The sequence below is a fragment of the Loxodonta africana genome, chromosome 4 (assembly GCF_030014295.1).
Source record: "Loxodonta africana isolate mLoxAfr1 chromosome 4, mLoxAfr1.hap2, whole genome shotgun sequence".
NCBI classification, from domain to species: Eukaryota; Metazoa; Chordata; class Mammalia; order Proboscidea; family Elephantidae; genus Loxodonta; species Loxodonta africana.
Window position 1 is genome coordinate 748,611 of NC_087345.1, and position 23,468 is coordinate 772,078.

The 23,468-nt window shown below is 48.8% G+C and overlaps 1 protein-coding gene across 1 annotated transcript in view; it reads right to left on the reverse strand.

The window, feature by feature from the left end:
* Positions 1-209: 209 nt before the first annotated feature.
* MOV10L1 (Mov10 like RNA helicase 1) overlaps positions 210-23,468 on the reverse strand; it is a 94,204-nt gene continuing 70,945 nt past the window's right edge. Inside the window, 12 exon segments of the mRNA XM_064283312.1 lie at positions 210-305; positions 483-620; positions 1,435-1,542; positions 7,224-7,373; positions 14,887-15,060; positions 15,698-15,862; positions 17,177-17,276; positions 18,172-18,293; positions 18,825-18,971; positions 19,687-19,862; positions 19,935-19,943; positions 21,040-21,139. Of these exon segments, the coding sequence (XP_064139382.1) occupies positions 210-305; positions 483-620; positions 1,435-1,542; positions 7,224-7,373; positions 14,887-15,060; positions 15,698-15,862; positions 17,177-17,276; positions 18,172-18,293; positions 18,825-18,971; positions 19,687-19,862; positions 19,935-19,943; positions 21,040-21,139 (1,485 nt within the window).

Below are 23,468 nucleotides of genomic sequence, written 5' to 3' on the forward strand. Positions count from 1 at the left end.
ACCATCACATCCACAGGGCGCAGCTGTATTCACACGGTTAAGCTGTGTGGGGTGCAGAGGGTGGGGGGCGGGACAGGTGTGGTGGGTGGGTGGGGTGGGGTGTGGGGGCCAGGGCCCTGCTCCCCCAGTGAGAGGCGGGCCGGGCAGGGGCGGCCTGGGTCAGGGGTGGCCCGGGGCACGCAAGTCCTTCAGGAGATGACAAGAGCGGCTCACTTCTGCAGGGACTGCAGTTCAGGCGGGAGGTCGCATCCTGTGTAAACACCGTTTGTGATGCTGTACTCCAGCAATGCACCGAAACAGGGGTCCTGTAAAAGAGGGAGGCAGGTAGACAGGCAGGTAAATCACACGTTCCAGGTGGAGGGCACCTGCCTCCTGAGCCTGCGCCCCTGCACCTGCTGTGGGTCACTGCCTGGGGATCTGGCCCTTTCCCTCCCTGCCGCCCTCCCGATAGACCGCAGCCACACAGAGCCACACAGACTCACTCTGACAAGGACATGCGGGTTTCCCAGCACAATCAGCAACGCTTTGGGTCGGGTGATCGCAACGTTAAATCTTTTTGAGTTGGACAAGAAACCCAAAAAATACCTATCATCTTCAAATCTGTCTTCATTTGATCGTACCTAAAACACACGAAGATGAATAAAAAAGGGCATCTTAATTTTGGCACAGAAAGAACCGCTCGATAGATGAAACATTTAGAAGCATTAAACAGACGTCTAAGCCCATCTCTGTGTGGGGCGCAGAGCACGTGCAACCTGCCGCCCTCCTCAAGGCTCAGCGTCTGTGCTCAGGGAAACACCCCACAGGGAGGGCCCAAGTGCGGCTGGGGTAGGCTGTCACTGGGAGGTGGGGTTTTAGGTGATTTTACTTGCTTTTTGTTACCTGAATTTTCTAACTTATCTGCAATTAACATGCACTGCTTAATAAAGAGCATTTGGGAATAAAAAGTGGAGTTTCAAGAATTCACTTGGTTTTAGGTGGGCAGCAACGGTGTTGTTGGGGACGGGGTGGTGGGCACCCCACACCCCATCAGCTCCCACTCTCTGCTCTCCCTTCTTTGCTAACGCTGTAGCCCTCTTTTCTTTCAACATCTTCCTCCTCCTTCTCCCAGGCATTTATCATTTCTTTCTGGGTTTTATTTCTTTACTTTTTTGTTTTCTGATCTATTTAAAAAAAAAAAAAACTTTCGACACTCACTGCCTGGTTGACCGCTGGGGTCCAGGAGTCACCACCCTGCAATTGTGTCCCTGGTCAGTCGCTGCCATTTTATTTTGAATGTACTGAGAACACCATGAAGATCGAATGACTTCAAAGCACACTGGTTACCCCACTAAAACCAGGGGTCACTCCACTGAACCAGGGTCACCCGCTGAAGCAGGGGTTGCACCATTGAGCCGGGGCCGATCTGCTGAACCAGGGGTCATCGCTACCTACAGTTGAGATGATGACGACCAGATACTCTTGTCCCTGGAACTCCTCGACCGATCCCACCTTCACATCCGTCAGATCAACATTCCGCAAAAGAATTTTGATTTTCTCCACCTTTAAAACAGATTTTAAAAAGTTAAAGATAACAACTTACAGTGGCCACTTCTTTACATATCACAGTGTAAATAAAATATTAACAAATGTGCAATATTATTTTTTACATTTTATATCATATTTCATGAACATCTCATCAAAAGTCTGTATCAAAACTCATCCAAGGCCACTGAAGAGAACACAAACATCCATTTCGGATGCCTCAGGAGAGCTGTGTTTCCATGGAAAGCCCTGCTCTTCCCACCAGCACAGGGCAAGGACAGCGGGCCTGCACATGCTAAGGGAACAAGGAGACACGTGCTGCCACTGGTGGACTGAGATGATGGCACCTTTGTGGATGGTGACCACTGCAGGTCAGGCTCCAGGACCCAAAGTGCTCACTAAGGCCAGTGGGGTACGCCCCAAGGAGTCTAGGCAACAAAGGCCTCTCTTTACAGGACCCAGTACCTCAACAGCCTGATTGATAATGATAGAAGAAGCCTGGAAACGAGAGCTGTGGGCTGGTGGTACAAGCAACCACAAAAATGAAAGCACGCCAAGAAACTAATGTTGGGAAAAGGGAGCCAATTAACAACCTACGCCCCATCTACCAGTGTGTTCTGCTGCGAGAGCTGGTGTGTTGCTGTGATTCTGGAAGTTTACACCACCAGGATGTCAAATACCAGCAGGGCCACACAGGGTGGACAAGTTTCAGCAGAGCTGGACTAGGAAGAAAGGCCTGGCGATCTGCTCCCGAAAACCAGCTGATGAAAACCGTACGGGTCACAACAACGTCATCCTACTTGCTGGCTCTGTACATGCCAACAGGAGAGGTCAGTCGCCGGAGGGACGGCTTCATGTCTGGAGGGCAGGGGGCCAGTGAGGGCAAGGAAGACCCTCGGGGAGATGGACTGGCCCAACAGCTGCAACGATGGACTCCGACATGCCAGTGACCCTGAGGATGATACAGGACTGGGCTACGTTTTGTTCTGCTGTTCATAAGGCTGCATAAATTGGAGTCTACTTGATGGCACTTATCTACTTCTAACGCAACAAAAAGGGAACTCACCCCTGAAGAAATGAAAATAACAAAGCAATGTAAAAGGGGCTTTGAAATAAGTATAAGATCTCCACAGACAAAGAATAAGGTCCATAAGCAAGCACAGACTATGCTGGTTTAAGAAAACAAAATAATTGGAAATCTTGGAAAAAAGACTACAGTAACTGAAACAGAACTCGACACATGGGTAAGGTGCTTGACTCACACTCAGGAGACACAGTGAAGGGGAAGCTGATGCTTAGGAACATTACCCAGAGAGAGGCACTCCGAGAGAGCGGTTCAGACATGGCGGTGGGGTGGCAGGGGGAGGGAGCATGGCCACCATGGGCGAGTGGCGGGAGGCCTAGCCACCACTCAGAACTGCAGTACTGAGGCCCGGACCACACTGGGTGAATGCCTGGTGGGATGAAGAGACCACATCTCAGTAGTATGCAGTGAGGCTACGCAATGTCGAGAACAAAGAAGAAATGTTACAAGTTGTGACAAAAAGACACTACTTAACGATAAATGAAATTCAGGCACAAAGCAGATTTCTTACCAAGTCTATGCTAGAAGGCAATGGGGCAGTACCTTCAAAGCTGAGGGAAAATGCAAGATCAGGTGGTGAGTACGTGTGTTTTTAGACAAGTTCTAAGACAATGTGCCACTCATAAGCCTTTGATCAAAGAACTACCAAGAATGAATTTCAGAAGAAACAAACCCTGAAAAATGCAAGCAGCATACTAGTAAGACATGTTGCTAGATGGTCGCCAAAGAGAAAAAAAAAAAAAACTATGTACAATTTTGGAATAAGATGGGATTCCTAAACTTCACAAGAAAGAGGGTAAAGCCATGGACAGCCAAGGTGGTTCAGAAGGAGCACCACCAGGGGCTCCCCTTCCCTGATGTGCGTGTGTCCTGCAGTCTGGTCAACAGCACAGGTGTACTGCTGCTGAAGACACACGGACAGCCGCTGCACAGAGCAGCACCAGGAAGACTCACCAACAGACGGCATCACTCAGAAAGAGAAGGGTGCTCACTGAGAACCGGTGGGAAAAGAGATCACACACCGTAGGAAATCATGTCAATGTTCAGGAGAAAAGTGGGGAAGTACTTCACACTCTCCAGATAAGGAAGGATTTCTTAAATAAGAAACAGAAATCACAAACCATAAAGGGAATTATTTATATATCTGACTACAATAAAATTAAAAACATATGCATTACATATAAGTAAGAAAATAAAAAATGCAGTTGAGATGATTTCTGTAACATATACAATCAAGGAACTGTTAACCAGAATATATACTGGAAACCATAAACTGATGAGAAGAAACATACTCAAGATCAATTAAAAACGGGCACTAGATTTGAATACGCAATTTAAGGAAAACTTGAAGAAATGGCCAAGAACATATGAAAAAATTCTCAAATCACCAATGACTCGGGGGAATCCCACTGCATCCCTCACCTTGCAGAGTGGGACTGTGACCCTGGTAGAGCCATGGGGACACTGCTGGGGAGTGTGGACCATGAGCTGTCTGCGAGTACACCTGGTGCTACACCTGGGGAAAGGAAAATGTGCATCCCAGGTCAGCCAGCAGTGCAAACTCAGGTAGCCCAGAGCAGCCCCTGCAGGTGGGCATGAGGAGGCAGCAATGGAAAATCAGCAACAGCTTCATCTTCACTAGCAGAGGGGGGAGCAGGTAAGTAAAAGGCAATAGTGAAAACACTGACAAAACTCCTCTTGGTAGATGAGCTCTCATTCACTTCTGGGCTCCTAGGTCTGACTTGTGCTGGACCAGGTGCTAAGAGTTTGGTCCCCAGAAAATCACAGCTTAGCAGGAGAGGCCCCCACACAGGCAGATGACAACTGCCAGGACAGGGCAGAACAGGGGACCGGCAGCTTCTCTGCCACAAATAAAGGGGACCTGCTGCATCTGCAGTGGCGGGCGACGCCCAGGCCCAGGGGTGGTGTCAGTGGACGTGGTGATGTCAGAGGCAGCAAGCAGGGAGGGCCAACCATGTGCCAGCCTGTGGCTGTGGCTGGAACAAGCTTTTCCTGGCTGAGGCTGCATGTACTGTGCAGAAGAGACACAAAAGGGCCCAGGGGAAAGGAAAGTCAGGGAAGATTCAATAACAGCCTCGACTGTGACTGTGCGCCCCGCCACACAGAGTGGTGGCATTGCTGGCTCAGGTTGTTGGGACACAATCTCTGTCTTTCATTGGTTAACTACTAAGCTACGCAGACACAAGGGTACCCCTGGGAAGCCAGACTTAAACATTAAGGGAGTAAAACAATAAAACCGAGCAGAGACATCAGCCACCACATACTACAGGAAATATGGAGTTCACAGACTTAGCATAAACAAGTTACTAAACATAGAAATAAACAGAAATAAAACAGCAACAACAATAATCTTCAGGTAGGGAAGCAGAATCTGGAGTTGCTACTATCTATTATCCAATATACCCAGCTTGACCAAAAAATTATGAGACATGGCAAATAGGAAAGTATGACCCATACTCAGGAAAAAAGCATAACAGAAACATATCGGAGTGTTTCCAGAGGCTGGGTGTAGAACGACATCAAAGCACCTATTCTAAATATGCTCAAAGAACTAAAGAAAACCATGTTAGAAGAATTAAAGAAAAGTGTAATAACAATGAGTTAACAAATAGATTCCCAATAAGGAGACTGTTGTTGTTGTTAGGTGCTGTCCAGTTGGTTCTAACTAACGGTGACCCTACAGGACAGAGCAGGACCGCCCCACAAGGTTTCCAAGGAGCGGCTGGTGGATTTGAACTGCTGAGCTCTTAGCCGCTGCGCCACTAGGGTTCCAATAAGGAAACGGAATTAGATATAAAAAGTACAAGAATTGAAGTGAAAAGTCCACCAGAGGGCCTCAACAATACATTCAAGAAGGCAGAAGAAAAAAAAAAGTGAACTTAAAGACAGATGGATAGAAATGATCCAAACTGAAGAACTGAGAGAAAAAACATTAAAGAGAAATGCACAGAGCCACAGAGACCTATGGAACAACATAAGGTGCACCGGCATACGTACAGGGGAGTCCCAGAAAGAGAGGTGAGAAAAAAGGGCAGAAAAAATATTCGTAAGAAATAATGGCTTCAAAACTCCCCAAATTTGATGGGAAAAAAAAAAAAAAAAGATTAATCCACAAAGCTCAACAAACCCTAAGTAGGATAAATACAGAGAGATCCACATCAGAAAACTGCTGAAATCCAAAGACAAAATTTTGAAAGCAGCAAGAGAAAAACAACTCATTATATTCAGAGACCCACAGTATGATTAGCGGCTGACTTCTCATCTGAAATGATGGAAGCCAAGAGGCAGTGGGACGACATGTTCAAAGAGCTGAGAGAAAAAAAATTCAACCAACACGATTATCCTTCACAACGAAGGAAAGGCTGAAACACCGTGCCTTACAAGAAATACCAGAGGAAGTCTTTCAGAGTAAAAGGCAACAACATCAGTTGCTTTTTTATTCCAGAGGCCAAGGGTCTTCTTCACTCGTCGACAACTGAAAGAATTTCTTGTAATATTTATCTCAAAAAAAAAAAAAAAAAAGCAGTAAGCAAAGCAAGAGAGAGATGAGTCGGTCACTTTGCTGGGGAAGGCTAAATGTGGAAAAATACTTTAAGTAATGATTAATTGCAGGACTCAAATATGTGATAATCTTGTATATATTTATACTTACAGACTTCAAGAGCCTCTGCAGCTCAGTGTGTGGATAAGAACGGACAAGTCTACAGTTTGCATGGGAGGGAATGCATTCTTTGTATTCATAAAGCTGGCTTGGAAGTGTGGCAAGCCTTGTCATCCTCTCCTTACCACTGGGGGAGCTAAGTGCTCACCTCACACAGTCTCGACTTCAGAAAAAAGGTAAAAGAACGTCTTTAAAGGCCTCAGCACGGTGCACAGCACGTCAGCGTGTGCTCGATAAATGTCAGCTATCATCATCATCTACCTGATCAACCTTTAGCTCTGCTTTTTTGAGGAGTTTCTCCAGATACTTGGTTTGGTGGAACACCACAGGGGTGGATTAATGCTCGATGACTGAGCTGTACCTGTTCACTCTGGGAGGCACGCCAGCCCTCCCGCCCTGCCCCGTATCTCCAGGGCGGGGTTTCTGGTAGTCATAGTGAATGAAGCACATTACTGGGACTTGGCACTTAGGAGCCAGGAGAGCTAACTGTCCTATAGTCATATGAGTGAGTTGTACAAAAGAACTGTCCCATCCAAAATACCAGTAGTGCCTCCTCAGAGTCGAGGTCGGCACATTTTTTCTTATAGGGCTGGATAATATTTTAGGCTTTGTGGGTCAAGAGCAACATCAAGGATATTACGTAGGTACTTACGTAGACATTTAAAATGCCATCACTTATAAATGCAAAGGCCATTCTGGGCTAATGGTTGTCACAGACAGGCAGCTGGCTGGACTGGTCTGTGGGCTGCAGCTTGCTGACTCCGACTGAGAGCATCACTCGAATGTGGTACCTGCTTCTCTTACAGACCTGCCGTCATTTATAACTACTTATTTCTGTGCATCACAGGATGGGGCCTGCCATGGGATGGTATAAACCAGAGAAGCGGGGCAGTGGCTTCTACACAGTGGTTCTGTGTAGAAGCAGGCCCATACCTGCTTCCGGTAGGGCGTGATAACGCCAATGTCGTTGGCTGACACTGGGCTCGAGAGGCTCCGGGCAAGCAGGCAGCAGTAGCGCATGACTTGAACAGCTTCAGCGGGGTTGAACCACGATGGACTTCTACCTTCACGTGCTTCATTGCCCTAAGCTCATGAGGGAGAGAAGAGAACGGCACATATCACAAACCTGCATTCGCTCAGCAAATGTCTATTAAGGGCCTATGAGGCAGGACCTGAAGTAGGTGCTAGGAATGCAGCGGGAAGACAGGAAGAATCCTGACTCTCCTATCCCAGCAGGCGGCTGCCATGCAATCACTGTGATTTAATTCCAGCTGTATTAAGTGCTGCACAGGAGCCTGGTCACAAGAGTCCCTCGCCTGGGGAGCTGAAGGCTCGGTGGGGGGAAGGCCAAGGCAGAGCTGAAGGGCAAGGGGGATGGCCTGGCAGAGCGCAGAAGGCAGCAGAGCAGGGCGTGGCATGCTAGAGGAGGAACACAAGGCCACTGCAGCCAAGTTCACAGAGCCAGGTGGGCTGCCATGTCCATCCAGGAGGCTGCCCCAGTGGCCTGCCCAGGCCAGGCGGTCCCTGCCTTGGCTCTGGCCCCCATCCCTTCTCCCCACCTCAAGGAGTCCCTTCCAGCCAACTCTTCTGCTGTGTGTGTAGCAGCTTCTACTCCCCTTGATCGCTCCTGTTAGGGAACAGAAAATCCTTGCCTAAAGGTTAACAGGATGGCAAAGTATAGCAGAACTTCTCAATTGGCAAGAAAAAAATTCAATGAAGAGCAACCAGTCAAACTAGGAAAAATAAGGAAAAGGAAAATGAAGGAGGATAAAGATGAACAAATAAAATCAAATAACTGTAGATTGGACTGGTTTACCTAATTGGAGACAGAGATGTTTAAACTGGATTCAATATAAAACCTAGCTGATTCTAAGAAATACACCTAAATTAAATGATAAGAGTGAAAAGAGAAGGAAAAGAGATAACAGGTACAAAGGAAAAACAAGTGGCAATGTTAGTATTATTACAAGGTGAAATTTAAGGTGACAAACACAAACAGTTGAGAAGGACATTATATAACGAGAAAGATAAAATAATCATAAGCTTCTATGCATGAAACAACACGGCATTCAGATACATAAAGCAAAAATTATCAGAAGCTCAAAGAAAATCTGATACAAAAGTACAATTATAATGTGAGACCTCAATACTTTTCATCTCACTAGTGGACAAAACATAAGTAAGGACACAGATGAGCTAAGTAATAGCGCGATAACTTATTTAACAAACACACATGGAACTGCCCATCCCTCAACCAGAGAATGTAGATTTTTTTGGCACGTCCTTAGCCCATTTACCAAAATTGACCACCTACCTCACTGCAAATAAAGCCTTAATGGATTTTTTTAAAGAAGAGAGTTTATAGGCCATAGCCCTTGATCGTAACCTAATGAAATTAGCAATAAAAAAGAGGTGACCAAAAAAGTCTTAGGTATTTGGAAATTAAGAAAAATACTTCTTTATAACCCTTTATCAAAAAAGAAAACAGAGGAATTACAAGTGTCTAGAAAACCACGGCAAGGCGGGCACACCTTAAGACACTGGAAAGCCAGGGTGGCACTGAAGGGGAGCGGGTAGGTGTGGCATCTTCCTTATTAAAAAGAAGATGAAAAACACAGGAACTAAAACTTCATCTAATGGGAATAAAAAACACAGTAAAATAAATGAAGGCAAACTAGTCAGGAGGAATTAAAGACAAAAGCTGAAATGAATGAAGTAGAAAAAAAGAGGAGAGAATATACATAAACCCAAAGCTGATTTTTCAGCTAGACCGGAGATTGTCACACTTTTTCTGTAAAGGACCATTCCAGCTCACCTGTGCTTTCCCAGTTTTTCCTTTTGCTTTAGCTACTCAATGTTCAAGAGCAAGTTTCAGAGTCTCTTCTGACATCCATTTTAGTCTTTTCTTTCTTTCCTGTCTTTTAAATAACCTTTTGCCTTCTTCATGTATGATGTCCTTGATGTCATTCCACAATTTGCTCTTTGGTCATCAGCGTTCAATGCGTCAAATCTACTATTGAGATAGTCTCCAAAGTCAGGTGGGATATATCCAAGGTTGTATTTTGGTTCTCGTGGATTTGTTTTAACTTTCTCTAGCTTCAACTTAACTTTCATATGAGCAATTGATGGTCTGTTTTGCAGTCAGCCCCTGGCTTTGTTCTGACTGACGATATTGAGCTTTTCCATCATTTCTTTACACAGATGTAGTCAAATTGATTCCTGCATTTTCCATCTGGTGAGGTCCATGTGTACAGTCACCATTTATGTTCTTGAAAAAAGGTATTTGTAATGAACAAGTCATTAGTTTTGCAAAATCGTATCATGTGATCTCTGGCGTCGTTTCTATCACCAATGCCGTATTTTCCAACTACAGATCGTTCTTCTTTGTTTCCAACTTTTGCATCCAATCACCAGTAATTATTTGTGTGTATAAACCTGGTTAGGCCTTGAGTCCCAGTATTCTGTGGTTGTCCTCCATTTTGTGATTGTAATTTTATGTTAAAAAGGATTAGGATGGGATTGTAACACTCTTACCAGGTCACATCCCTGATCCAGTGTAAAGGGATTTTTCCCTGGGGTGTGGCCTCTACCACCTTTTATCTCTCAAGAGATAAAAGAGAAGCGAGCAGAGAGTTGGGGACCTCATACCACCAAGAAAGCAGCACCAGGAGCAGAGCACGTCCTTTAGACCTGAGGTTCCTGTGCTGAGATGCTCCCAGACCAAAGGAAGACTGATGACAAGGACCTTCCTCCAGAGCCGACAGAGAGAGAAAGCCTTCCCCTGGAGTTGATGCCCTGAATTTGGACTTGTAGCCTAATAGACAGTGAGAAAATAAACTTCTCTTTGTTAAAGCCATCTACTTGTGGTATTGCTGTTATAGCAGCACTAGATGACTAAGACATTATCAATGCATTTTGACTGCATGCTTGACCACTTTCAGACTGCAGAAGTTGGTAAAAATCTTCAATTGCCCCATCTTTGGCCTTAGTGGCTGGTTTGTAAATTTGAATAATGGTCATGTTAACTAGCCTTCCTTGTAAGCATATGGATATTATCCTATCTCTGACAGCACTGTACGTCAGGATAGACCTTGAAATGTTCTTTTTGATGATGAATGCAATGCCATTCCTCTTTATCATTCCCAGCACAGTAGACCATATGATTGTCCGATTCAAAATGGCCAATACCAGTCCATTTCAGCTCACTAATGCCTAGGGTCTCCATCTTTATGTGTTCCGTTTCATTTCTGACTACTTCCAATTTTCCTAGATTATACTTTGTACATTCCACATTTATTAATGGATGTTTATAGCTGTTTTTTTCCTCATTTTGATTCGTTCCACATCAACAAATGAAGGTCCTGAGAGCTTGACTCCATCCACGTCATTAAGGTTGACTTTAATTTGAGGAGGCAGCTCTTCCCTAGCCATCTTCTGAGTTTCTTCCAACCTGAGCGGCTCATCTTCCAGCACTATATCAGACAATGTTCCACTGCTGTTCATAAGGTTTTCACTGGCTCATTCTTTTCAGAAGTAGGCTGCCAGGTCCTTCTTCCCAGTCTGTCTTAGTCTGGAAGCTGCGCTAAAACCTTTCCGCTATTGAGTGACCCTGCTGGTATTTGCAATATTGGTGGCATAGCTTGAAGCATCACAGCAATGTGACAAACTGACAGATGCGAGGTAGATTAGGAAAGTATCAGGTTACAATTCAGGGTCAGGAATGACTCATGATATGGTTCTTTCATCAGGATAGCTTCTCAGCTGTGCCCACTGGTAGGCCTCTCTTGGCCCTTAGCCCACTGGCCCCTTGGGCCTCTTGGGCCAGCCAGGCCTCTGCCCTGCCTGGGTAAATTTTGCAAAGCTCCTCTGCTCCACCTTTGTGCCCAGAGACACCGTACACCAACAGCAAGCCTACTACCCAAAAGAACTCAGCTCTCTAGCTCCACAAGCCACGAAGTCCACTGCGCCATCTCCTGCCAGTCTCTTGCCACTGTTTCTCTGCTGCTTTTGGCTGACTTGCACCATCTCTGTGTTACAGCTCTGTTTCCTGAGCCTAGAAGGTTCTCAGGGCAGGGACCCTGAATCCCAAAGATGTACTCCATTCCATTCTCTTCTTCTTGGTGGTAGTGAGGTTCCACCTTTCTGCTTCTGGGATGAGTCATTTTAAGCCTAGTGGGATGGCTAAACTGACCAATCTCTTTGCTAAGGTCCCATACATCTTATTTGCATGGTTCCTCCCCAACATGGGTGCCACACACCTTACTTACATTATCAGCAAGCTATCCAATTCCCTCAGTGAGCCACAAGCAGCTTATCTGCATAGCCACACCCAGTCATTTGGTGGGAGTTACAAGGCCATGGCGTAAAAGCCATATAAAAGCAATACACTGTACCACAGTATCACCGCAGTGGTTAGGTTTCTAGGTGCTGACTCAGTGCTAGACTGTCTCCTCTGTTAGATCTCTCCCCGTGACCCCAATCCCTGGCTCCTGTCACAGGCACGTGTTCTCCCGTGTCCAGGTTTCCCGCCCCAGCATGCAGTCAGCTTGGATGTGTCAGCCAGTGCACTCTGCCTCACAGGTCTGATCGATTCTGAACCCCCGACTCCCGCGTCCAATTCCTCTCCCTTAATCCCACCAGCTGTCACCGTCCCCTCCCCACTCACGCGGCATGCAACCTCTGTACAGCTGATACTGTGCCTTCACGTGGAAGCATTCACGTCGCCACCGTCCCCACACCCTGTCATTTGGCCCTGTCATGTGCTTACTCTTTGCAGGTCTGAGTTTCATGAGAGTGATCGCTGAGCAGCCATCTAAGCCCCTGAGGTTGTCCTCCTATGTAGAGGGCCATGTAGATACCTCCTAGGCGCTCTGTGGCCTGAGCTCTGGATGCCATTCAAGATCTGCTACTTGGATGCACTCACAGGGACTTGACTGGAACCAGCTTTAAGTGGGAGGATGGCCCATGTTCAGGGGTGTCCACTCAGGTTCTGGAATGGTTGTGGCCACACAGGCTCCTGATGCTTCAGTCTCTTCCTGGTGGCTAAACCACAGCTGCCTTGGGGCCCTGTCCTGGGCGTTCCTGAAACTCAGTTGTGCCCTACAGGCATCCACAAACCACATTATTATGCTCCTGCCGTGCCAGGGACTGCTCTAGGCACTGGGCACAGGAAGTGAGCAAACAGAGGTCCTTAGGGGCCTACAAGGGGCAGTCTGTTATACAAAGTGGTCAGGGAAAGCCCCACAGAGGGAAGAGTCAGTAGACCAAAAGTGGTAACAGGGTGAGGTGGGCAGAGGGACAGCTGGACCACGGTCCTGCCAGTGCTAATGAGATGGACAGGGACTGGGCTGCCTCGCCCCATCTTGTCCCCAGGCACAGATCATGCACCCAGACAATGTCCGCTCAGTTAATCACCATGTCTGGACTCTGCTCTGTACCATTCCAACATCTCGTTGACTCTATGCTTCCTAGATGAGCCCTTTTATTTATTACAGGTTCGTAGCATGCTGTGTTGTCTGGTGCGCTACTCTTTCCTTAGTGTTCTCTGAATGTTTCTGCACGTTTACAACTCCATTTTATAGTCGGTTCCTCATGAAGAAACCTATTTGTGATTTTACTTAGAGTGCATTAAACGCACAGGTTAATCTGGGGAGTGTTGACATCTTTAAAACAATGGTCTCCCCATTCATGGACATAGAATACTTATTTTATGTACTCAAAGCTTTGTAGCTTTTCTACAGCGGTCTTGGACATTTCTACATATGTTAGAGAAATCTTTTTTTTCTTCTTTAATTTTTATTGTGCTTTAAGTGAAAGTTTACAAATCAAGTCAGTCTCTCACACAAAAACTTATATACACCTTGCTATAAACTCCTAATTGCTCTCCCTCTAATAAGACAGCACACTCCTTCCCTCCACTATCTATTTTCATGTCCATTCAGCCAGCTCCTAACCCCCTCTGCCCTCTCATCTCTTCTCCAGACAGGAGATGCCCACATAGTCTCATGTGTCTACTTGATCCAAGAAGCTCACTCTTCACCAGTATCATTTTCTATCCCATAGTTCAGTCCAATCCCTGTCTGAAGAGTTGGCTTTGGGAATGGTTCCTGTCTTGGGCTAACAGAAGGTCTGGGGTCCTTCTGTCTCAGTCAGACCATTAAGTCTGGTCTTTTTATGAGAATTTGGGGTCTGCATCCCACTGCTTTCCTGCTCCCTCAGGGGTTCTCTGTTGTGTTCCCTGTAAGGGCAGTCATCGGTTGTAGCCGGGCACCATCACAGTTCTTCTGGTCTCACGCTGATGTAGTCTCTGGTTTATGTGGCCCTTTCTGTCACTTGGGCTCATTATTACCATGTGTCTTTGGTATTCTTCATTCTCTAGAGAAATGGTTTATTCTTCTAACACATATTCTACTTTGTTGTTTCTAATGTAAGGAAAGCTTCTGAGGGTGGGTAGAGTGAGCAAGACAAGGTGGGGAGAGCAACGTGGGGAGGCAGCAGTGTGCCCAGAGCTGGGGGACTGCCGGGCAGCCAATGGGGTGCCCCCTGAGTGGACCATGTTGAGGTGTCCAACTCACTACACTTTCCTCAAAACGCTCTGCCACCCAAAGGGTAGACACACACAGCCACACCTGCACACACAACCTCCCTCACAGCACCCAATCTGGCAGCCCCACCTGACCATCATTGCATGCATATATGGTGGCCATGAAGCAGCCGATGCTGGCACCTGGGCTTGCACTCCGAGACGGCTGGGCTGCAGAGAAAAGACGTGTACACACAGTCCAGGGGCACCCTGACACCAAGTATTCTCGTTCTAAAGTCCTGGTGTGCCTATTTCTGAACAGTAACTTGTGCCCCTTCTCTTGAGGGGTGTTAGTACAAAACTTGACTTCTGGTTCTAAAAGCCAAAGTCCTTACATGGACTGTCTTATTTTGGTGAGCCCTTGTGATTCCACTTGCTACTGAGCACCCATGCCAGCCTACTGGAGACCCTGTTCTGCGAGTCCTCAGAGGAGGGGAGCCTACTGGCCCGGGCTGGGGCCTCCCCTCCTCACACCCTGGCAGCTTCCCACTGGGCCCCAGTTGGCACTCTGACTCTTCAGGAGATGACCAGGACAGTGGGAACGTGTGCTCCTGTGCAGCTTCCTACTGCACAACCTCCAAACGATCCCCAGAGCACATCCCTGCCCTCTGTGTAAACTGCCTGCAACTGTTTCTCTTCCTTCCAACCCTATCTCAGGAGGAAGCCCTGAGGGCCAGTGACACCTGCCTGCTCTTGCCATCCACGTGTGACCTGTCTGACCACAGCAGTCAGTACCGTGTGCCGTGGCGCCCAGTGGGGTTTGTCTCAGAGGGCTGAGCCCTTTCATACCGTTTTCACTCTTGGGGGACTAGCGGTGTTTCCTGCCCCTCCAAAGCAGACTCTCAGTTCGGGTTTGGTTAATGATATACGCGCTGAGCACACAAACCATGCCCCTGACTAATACCAAAGCTCCTGTCTGCACTGTGCTGAGTTAGCTACCCGACTACGTGAGGGTTCGCAGCACCCTCCTTGCCTGACTCATCAACCACTTCACTGTCAGAACATACAACCTACCCTCACACCATGGAAGACAAGTGGAAATCCCTTCCTGGGCAGCTTCTCCCAGCCTAGCAGAGAGGTCACCACTTTGGGGTCTGCACAGACTTCAAGTTCCTTGTGGTAAAAGAGTCTGGACGGCAGCGCGAGCAGTGCGGAGTGCGACCTGTAGTTCTTCACGAGCTTTGTGACCTGCAGGGGAGCATGCTGGTCACCAGGGGAAACCCACACACACCTACGAAGGGCAGTGTCTCTTGCAGGGAAGAAGAGGCACTGCTCCACTCTCGCTCAGTGTTTAGCCCAGCTGGGCTAGGCCCGCCTGTGCCCACGCAGCTGAGAGAACAATGCTCCTTGGTTCACCTATTAGTGACTGAGCCTGGAGATCCACGTTCTTGAGCCCTCAGGTGCAGGGGGCCTCCTGCACACACAGACTCCCAGCCCTTCCCCCAGGGTGTGAGCAAGGGTGGCAGAGGCCCAGCTCTGGTTGGAACCAGCCCCTCTGCAGTCCACGCCCAGCGGGGACACAGCCTCATGCCCCCTCGATAGGTAAGTCACAAAAGTCATCTCCCACCTCCTTGTGGGCACAGAGCCACACTGAGATCAGTCGAGTCTCAGCTCCAGCACAGACAGCCTGGAACGCCCGGTGCCCTAAGGGCCTGGGACAAGGAACGAAGCCGGGATGAGAGCTGTCCCCACATGTCCCTGCAGTGGCCCTTCAACATGGAGTATGAGGGTGGAGGCAGAGAGCTGGGGCCTGCGCCCCACCTCTTCCACTGGCTCTGTCCGGGTTATTAGGGCAGCGGGACAATAGGAGAGGCTGTGAGCTCACCAGCAGGGGGTTGTAGGAACCACAAGCACCAAAGGCGGTCTCGTCTCGCAGGTATGCTGCTCGTGACATCAACCTCTCCAGCATGGACACGTTCAGCCCATAGGCCATGGCGAGCCTGGACTTGATGACTGGCCCCAGCTGCATGGGGTCTCCGGCAAGCACGATCTGTGGACACAGCACCAGGCTGGGGTGAGGCCGTTGGCAGCACCCAGCTCAGTCTATGACCACAAACTGATATGGCCAGGTAGGGGTGTAAGATGCCTCATGAGAAGAGGAGGAGGACCCCGTGCTGGCCGCATCGAGGCTCCCTGGGCACAGGTTGAGGGTGAGGGCTGATGCAGATGGGCCACCCTGACGACGGTGAGGTGATGGACTGCTAAGGATGAGAAATGAGGTGGGGGCCAGGGAGCCACAGCTGGTTACCGTGGCCTGGCCAGGGCAACGTCAGCTGAGGTGGATAAGAAACAAGCGATCCAAGATACAGCATTCACTGGCCTTTCCCTCGTCCTCCTTCCTTCTGCCTCCCATTACCCGGCTTCCCCTCCCACTAGTCTCTCAGAGCAGGGACGGCCCTGGCCCTCCCTCGATGCTGCGCTGGTGCTTCCCTCCTGGGCAAGTTCAGCGGCAGGGTCCCTGTGCCAATAACAACTCCTCATCTCTCTCACCCTGATGCCAATGAACACCTGATACTCCCTGCCCCCACCTGGACTGGCCCTCTCCTCCTCAGGTCTCCACACAGACCCTGCTCCTGGATGCCCAGATGAAACAGAAGGACCTGACCGCAGGCAGGAGTCTGGCGATGGGGCTTAGGGGAGCCACAATACTCAGAGCAGATGCCATGTGGCAGCCCCAGTGCAATGTTGGAAGATAAGCATGCGTCAGGGGACTCCCAGTCCCTGCCATGAGTTGAGTGCTGGAGGAGAGGCCAGGCCGGGAGCAGGAAGACCGCTGAGGTGGTGGTGTGGGTAAACAGTGAGGGGGCTGGGGAGACCCCGAGTGGAGGGGATGGGCAATCATGGAACAGTGTGGTCAGGTCCCAGCAGTCACTGAGAGCCCATCTCCTCACAGTTTGCATCCACCTTCACGATGTCACTCCCGCTGTGTTGTGATGGCAGGGCCCCCTGGTATACAGGCGCCCGCTGGGACCAGGTCTGCCGCACTTACGTGGAGCCCACAGCCAATCAGGAGCTCCCGTTGGTTTCATGAGTCAAGGATACAGAGGAAGCTGCCTTTCCCTCATGGTCTGTGACTGAATGAGGACCACGGGTGCCTGGCCTTTCATGCTCTGAGGGGGCTGTATGGACAGAAGCCCAGGCTGGCTGTGACATCAACCTCTCCAGCATGGACATGTTCAGCCCATAGGCCATGGCAAGCCTGGACTTGATGACTGGCCCCAGCTGCATGGGGTCTCCGGCAAGCATGATCACTGCAGGAAAGACGCCAGAACAAACCATAGACGACACCACACAACAGTCTCACCTGGCCACTGATGTCCGAGATGAGCCCCAGAGGGATGAGGCACTCTGGCTCGCTTGCTTGTCCTGCCTCGTCCACGAACACGTGTGTAAAATGCCCGACCCTACAGCCAGAGACACTCTCAATGTAACAGCTGCCCCATTATCCCAGCCACCCACGCCTGTCGCTGATCCTGCTGCTGAGGGCTACGGTGGAGCCCAACTGGGGCCGGGCTACCAGCATGGAGACTGGGTGGCAAGGTCAGGAGGGACACAGGCTGGGTGGGCCCATGGATGCAGACGTTATGAACGGTGTACTAAGGACAGCCCCCGGAGGGCGGTGGTTGAGGGGCTGGATGACCGCAGGGTGACTGTGAGCAGTTGTGGAGACCCCTCTCCATCTGATTCCTGGTGATTAGACGCCAGCTCCTGGAATCAGGTCCAGGTGACCTGTGGCCTCAGGCAGGTGACTTTACCCCTCAGTGCCCTTGTGACATGGGGCAGGGCCCCCACAGGGCCTAGGTTCACTAACGGCAGCTGCTGCTCTGGGCCTGCTTGTTTCCTCCTTATTAACCCTGATGACCCTGCCGCTGGCCAAGGCATCACCTAGTTTCAGTGCGAACAGACTGAGGCCCAGGAGGCGCATAACCTCGAATATGTCAGTACACACCAAGCACGTGCCAAGCGCAGGTGGCCTGTGCTCTGGACTGGCCCAGGTCAGCACTCTGACACTGTCTCCTGCACCCTTGTCACAATCCTATGAGGACAGCACCCCCCCACTGTGACTGAGAGGACACTGAGATGCAGACTAGACCCTGGCCAACCCCTTTTGGGCCCTTCCTGTGACAGGTTCTGATTTCTGCACCCCCAAGTCCTGTACCCACTGCCCTGTACCCCTAAGGTCCTGCACCCATGAAGTCCCGGACTCGTCCCAGTTACTCTGATCACTCAGCTCTCCCGCCCGCCCATCCTGTGAAGCCTGAGGAGGACAGAAGCAGTCACTGTGCAGCCTGTGCTTACCTCACCCCGATCTGGTAGAAGAGCCCCGCGCTGCTGCATGTCGTGATTATCACCCTGAATCGCGAGGCCTTCCAGATGTCTTCTCCGTCCCTGCAGTAAGGCTTGATGGCATCGATGACGGTCTGGAGGGAGGCCGGTGTGTTTTTAAAGTGTTAGTTTAAACCAGACAAGATCACCCTGTCCTGTCGCCCGTCCTTAGTGATGACTAAGCAATGACTCAGGACTGGCTTCTCTAAGACAGTCGTTTTCCAGTTTCCCACAATTCAGCCCATGCCGTGAGGACTCTAGAGTCATGAATGTAACGTTGACTCCTGCAGGCCCCTCCCCAAATAGCTTTCTTTACACATTTCCTAGATTCCAGCTCCTTTTTTTAAGCAGTATTTCCTTTTATAAGCATATGAAGACCTTCCCATTTTCCTAAAGGGACACTTATAACCTAACTGATAAAAAAGGACTGGGAAGGAACGATGCCCCTGGGGCCAGTGTAAGAGGGTGTCCGAGAATGGAGGCCTTGAGTGCCCACTGTGGGCTCAGGCGTTCACGGAGGCAGCATGACACATAACCGAATATCCAGGAATGAAATCCTACCACCTGGCAGGGCGTCCCAGCACAGGTAGGAGCAAACACTCCCTCAGGGCCTGGAGCACTCTCACCTCCTCAAATCTGCAGGTGGCATTCACGCGAACCATGGCACCAGGCCGCAGCACCTGGCTCTCATGCAGCCGCAGGCACACCAGGTCTGCGGCGCTGTTGGAGGGGGCGCAGACTAAGATTCGACTGTCTGGCAAAGCATAGTACACCTGCACCAGAGACAGAGGCAGAGAACCATGGACACCAAGGGCCAAACGACAAAAACACAGAGCGAGAAGCCCACTGTCCCGCTTGTGCCCTGTTCAGTTTCCACAGCCCAGCTGTGCGGGCTCAGATGCGAACCACTCAATTCAGACACTGACCGGCTGCGGCCCAGAGAACGTAAGCCCCGTCACTAGTGCTCACAAGACACGAGATGAGGAGGCAAAGTTCCACATGCCCCGAGATTCCACCACATACTCCAAGACCAACCCGAGTTGGACAAATCGTCACACGTGCAGCATGCAGCAAGGCCAGGCGTGCAGTGAACGCTCGCCAATGCAATTCAGAAGGACACCATCTTTACACATCCAATGTTAGGTGTAAATGGCCATGCTAGGCATGTCTGCAGAGCTGTGGCTTTAGCCACTGTAAAGGAGATGTCTTTCCTGAAGCAAATGATCATGGTGTGAGTGAACGGTTCACCGTTCCGAAAATGAAGGGACCCCTCTCTAAACCTACTGGATAAGCTTTTATAATGCCACATGTTCACATAAACACCACAGAGCCAGCATGGCTGCATGAAGTGCAGTAACTGGGATTTCTCAACTTTTCTCTCTACAACTTTCTGATTCAGTAACATGGCCTGCTGCATCTTGGTGACAGGCACGCACCAGGTGCCAACAGCACAGGGCACGGTCTGGTCAGTGGTGCCGCCATCATTACCTGCAAAACAGCCTCGATGATGGTCACGGTCTTCCCAGTTCCAGGAGGTCCAAAGAGAATATACGGGAGCGGGCGGCAGTCACCACTAAGAATTCTTTTGACTGCTAATTTCTGGTTTTCATTCAGCACTGGATTGAAAAATTCCTCTCTTGCTTTCGGGGTCTGAGCTTCATTTACTGTATTGCAAGTGGAGAAACAGTTTTTGTTAGAGCTTGAAGGATGTGAACAGCTGTGGAACACGGTGTCACCTAGGTCTGCTGCTGTAGCACAGCCAGCCTGCAAGGTTAAAATACAACCAAGCTCAGACAGGGAAACGCTTCTCTGTGAAACACCGACAAGACCACGCGGCAAACTCCCCAGAACAACCTGTTTGGCTTCATCACGCATCGTCAGCAAAGTCAGCCCACTTTTCTGAGAGGGGAAACAGGCCGCTCAGCGTCCCTTCTGCTAGCGTAAGCAGAACCACCTGAAACTCCAGAGGCCGCACAGTCCCTGCAGCAGCCGACAAGCCCACACGGCAAGAACGCTCCATAGTTATAACGCCCGAGGAAAGGACTCAACCTACAGCAGCGGCTCTTCCCGGGCTTGGTCCTCTCTGCGGTGGCTGACGGCTGCTGCAGACCACACGCACCTCCCGGCCCTCTCTTTTCCGCAGAGGGAAGGCATGTGTCTTAGTTACCTAGCGCTGCTATAACAGAAACACCGCAAGGGGGTGGCTTTAAGAAAGAGGAATTTATTTTCTCATAGTTTAGGAGGCTACAAGTCCAAATTCAGGGCACCGACTCTAGGGGAAGGCTCTCTTTCTCTGCCAGCTCTGGAGGAAGGTCCTTGCCTCTTCAGTTTCTGCTTTCTGGTTCCTTGGAGCTCTCCGTGTGTCCTGGCATCTCTCTACCCCTATCTCTTGCTTCCCTCCCTTGCTTGTTTGAATTTCTTTTATATCTCAAAAGAGATCTACCCAAGACACACCCTATACTAATTCTGCCTCGTTCACATAACAAAGACAACCTATTCCCAAATGAGATTACAACCACAGGCATAGAGACTAGGGTTTATATCATGGATTTTTTGGGGGAAACCCTGGTGGCGTAGTGGTTCAGTGCTACGGCTGCTAACCCAAAGGGGCACTTCAAATCCGCCAGGTGCTCCTTGGAAACTCTATGGGGGCAGTTCTACTCTGTCCTGTAGGGTCGCTATGGGATGGAATCGACTCGACAGCATTGGTTTTGGTTTTTTTTGGTTTTATTTTTGGGGGACACAATTCAGTCCCTAACAGCACCTCTCTAGGTGCGGTGGTCTCTGTACTTCCCTCTGGGCCATCCACCTCCCAGCCCCTGCGACATGCTTCCAGCTCACTCTGCTCTCCTGCAAAGGCCACCATCCCCAGCAAGTCCTTGGCACCAACATGCGTCTCCTTTGTTGTGTGTTGGGTTTGGTCCTCCCCAGTTTTATCATTCTAGAAATAGTAAAGCAGAAAATGCTTTAGGAAGAAAAACAAAAAACCCCAACAGCTTCACACTGACTTAGTTTAAAGGGCAATACGTCTGCCTACCAATGTTCTACTTGCTCTATTTATTTAACAGCTCTGGACAGATCCCAGGTTATGTCATTTAAAACATGATAAAAATAAAGAACATCTGATTAAAAGCTGCTAAAAAGGTTTGTTTCCTTTTTGTATGCTTTTAAAAAATAGATCAGCCAGCTAAATTTTGTGAAGCAAAGTTAAGACCAAAACACAGGAGTACATGTTGTTTTAAAAAAAGGTACCTTGTCTTGGTGGTTCTCCTGCTTTCCGGGCTCACCACCGAGGCCGAGCTGGTGGCTGGTGGAGGTGGTGCCGAGTGCCCGGGGCCTGCCGTCCTGGGCACAGAAGCCCCTCTTCAGAGACGACAAGCGGGGAGCGCAGGGGCCCAGCTGCGGCTTTGTCAGTGAGGCACAGAACTCGGCTTAGGAACCAGTGTATGTGTTTAAAGGTAGGTGTTAACTTGCTCTGGACCAAGGGAACTGCTTTTAAATTTTCCCTGTTACAGTGCTGCAATTAAGAGCTGTGCTGTGAATTGTTCAGTTGCTTGATGACTTTCACAGGATACATTTCTGAAAGTCAACCTAGCCTCTGATAGTCTAGACCAAGGAATACTGTTGTAGCCCTGCACGTAAGGAACCCTGGAACCTCCTCTTCTCCCCTCCTATGTCCTGCTGTACACCGTCCGTCTGTGTATGTTAAAACTGCATGACACTTCGTCATTTCAGCTTTAGAAAGTCAGTTATCTTTCAATGAGAATTAAAAAAATTAAAAAACCTTTTACACTTTACGTATTTACTGTGTTTATTCTGGTTCTTCTCGGCACTCTGCAGATCCTTACTCTGTCTGGTGTCACTTTCCTTGTGCCTTAAGGACTTTATTATTTCTAGTAGTTTAAGACTACTGGAAATTAGTTCTTTCAGCTTTTCTATGTCTGAGGAAGTTTTTATTTTATGTTTATTTTTTCCTCATAACTTACTGAGATAAAATTCACGTAACGTAAAATTATCCATATTAAAACAAACCATTCAGTGGGATTTACTCCACTCACAATGTGGGCACCCACCACCTCCATCTAGTTCCGGAACACCTCAATCAGTCTGAAGTAAACCCCCTTCCTACCTATTACGCAGCTTCTTCCCACTCCACTCTCCCCATGGTCCCTGGAATCCACCAATCTGTGTGCTGGATAGCTCGTACAGGGGAAATTCTACAATAACTGTCTTTCTGTGACTTACTTTACTCACTTCAGTGTTTGCAAAGTTCATCCAAGTTTTAGCATGTATCAGTACTTCTCCCTGCATGCCTGTCAGTTTGTTGTACTGTGGGGACTTGGGTGTTGCTGTGAAGCTGGAAGCTATGCCACTGGTATTCAGGTACCAGCAGGGTCACCCATGGTTGGCAGGTTTCAGCTGAGCTTCCCGATTAAGACAGACGATGAAGAAGGACCCAGCAGTCTACTTCTGAAAAGGCTTGGCCAGTGAAAACTTTATGAATAGCTGGGGAACACTGTCTGATATAGTGCTGGAAGATGAGACCCCCAGGTTGGAAGCCACTCAAAAGATGACAGGGGAAGAGCTGCCTCCTCAAAGTAGAGTCGACCTTAATGTCGTGGATGGAGTAAAGCTTTCGGGACCTTCATTTGCTGATGTGGCACAACTCAAAATGAGAGGAAACAGCTGCAAACATCCATTAATAATCGGAACCTGGAATGTACGAAGTATGAATCTAGGAAAATTAGAAATTGTCAAAAACAAAACAGAACACATCAACTTCAATACCCTAGGCATTGGTGAGCCGAAATGGACTGATATCGGCCATTCTGAACTGGACAATCGTATGGTCTACTAAGCTGGGAATGACAACTTGAAGAGGAATGGTGTTGCATTCATCCCCAAAAAAGTACACTGCAAGATCCACCCTGTAGTGCAACGCTGTCAGTGATAGTGTAATATCCATACGCCTACAAGGAAGACCAGTTAACGTGACTATTATTCAAATTTATGCATCCATTAAGGCCAAAGATGAAGAAAATTGAAGACTTTTACCAACTTTTTTATTCTGAAATTGACCAAACGTGCAATCAGGATGCATTGATAATTACTGGTGATTGGAACGGGAAAGTTGGAAAACAAAGAAGGATTTGTAGTTGGAAAATATAGTCCTGATCATAGAAACAATGTCAGATATTGCATGATAGAATTTTGCAAGAACAACAACTTATTCATGGCAAATACCTTTTTTTCACCAACATAAATGGTGA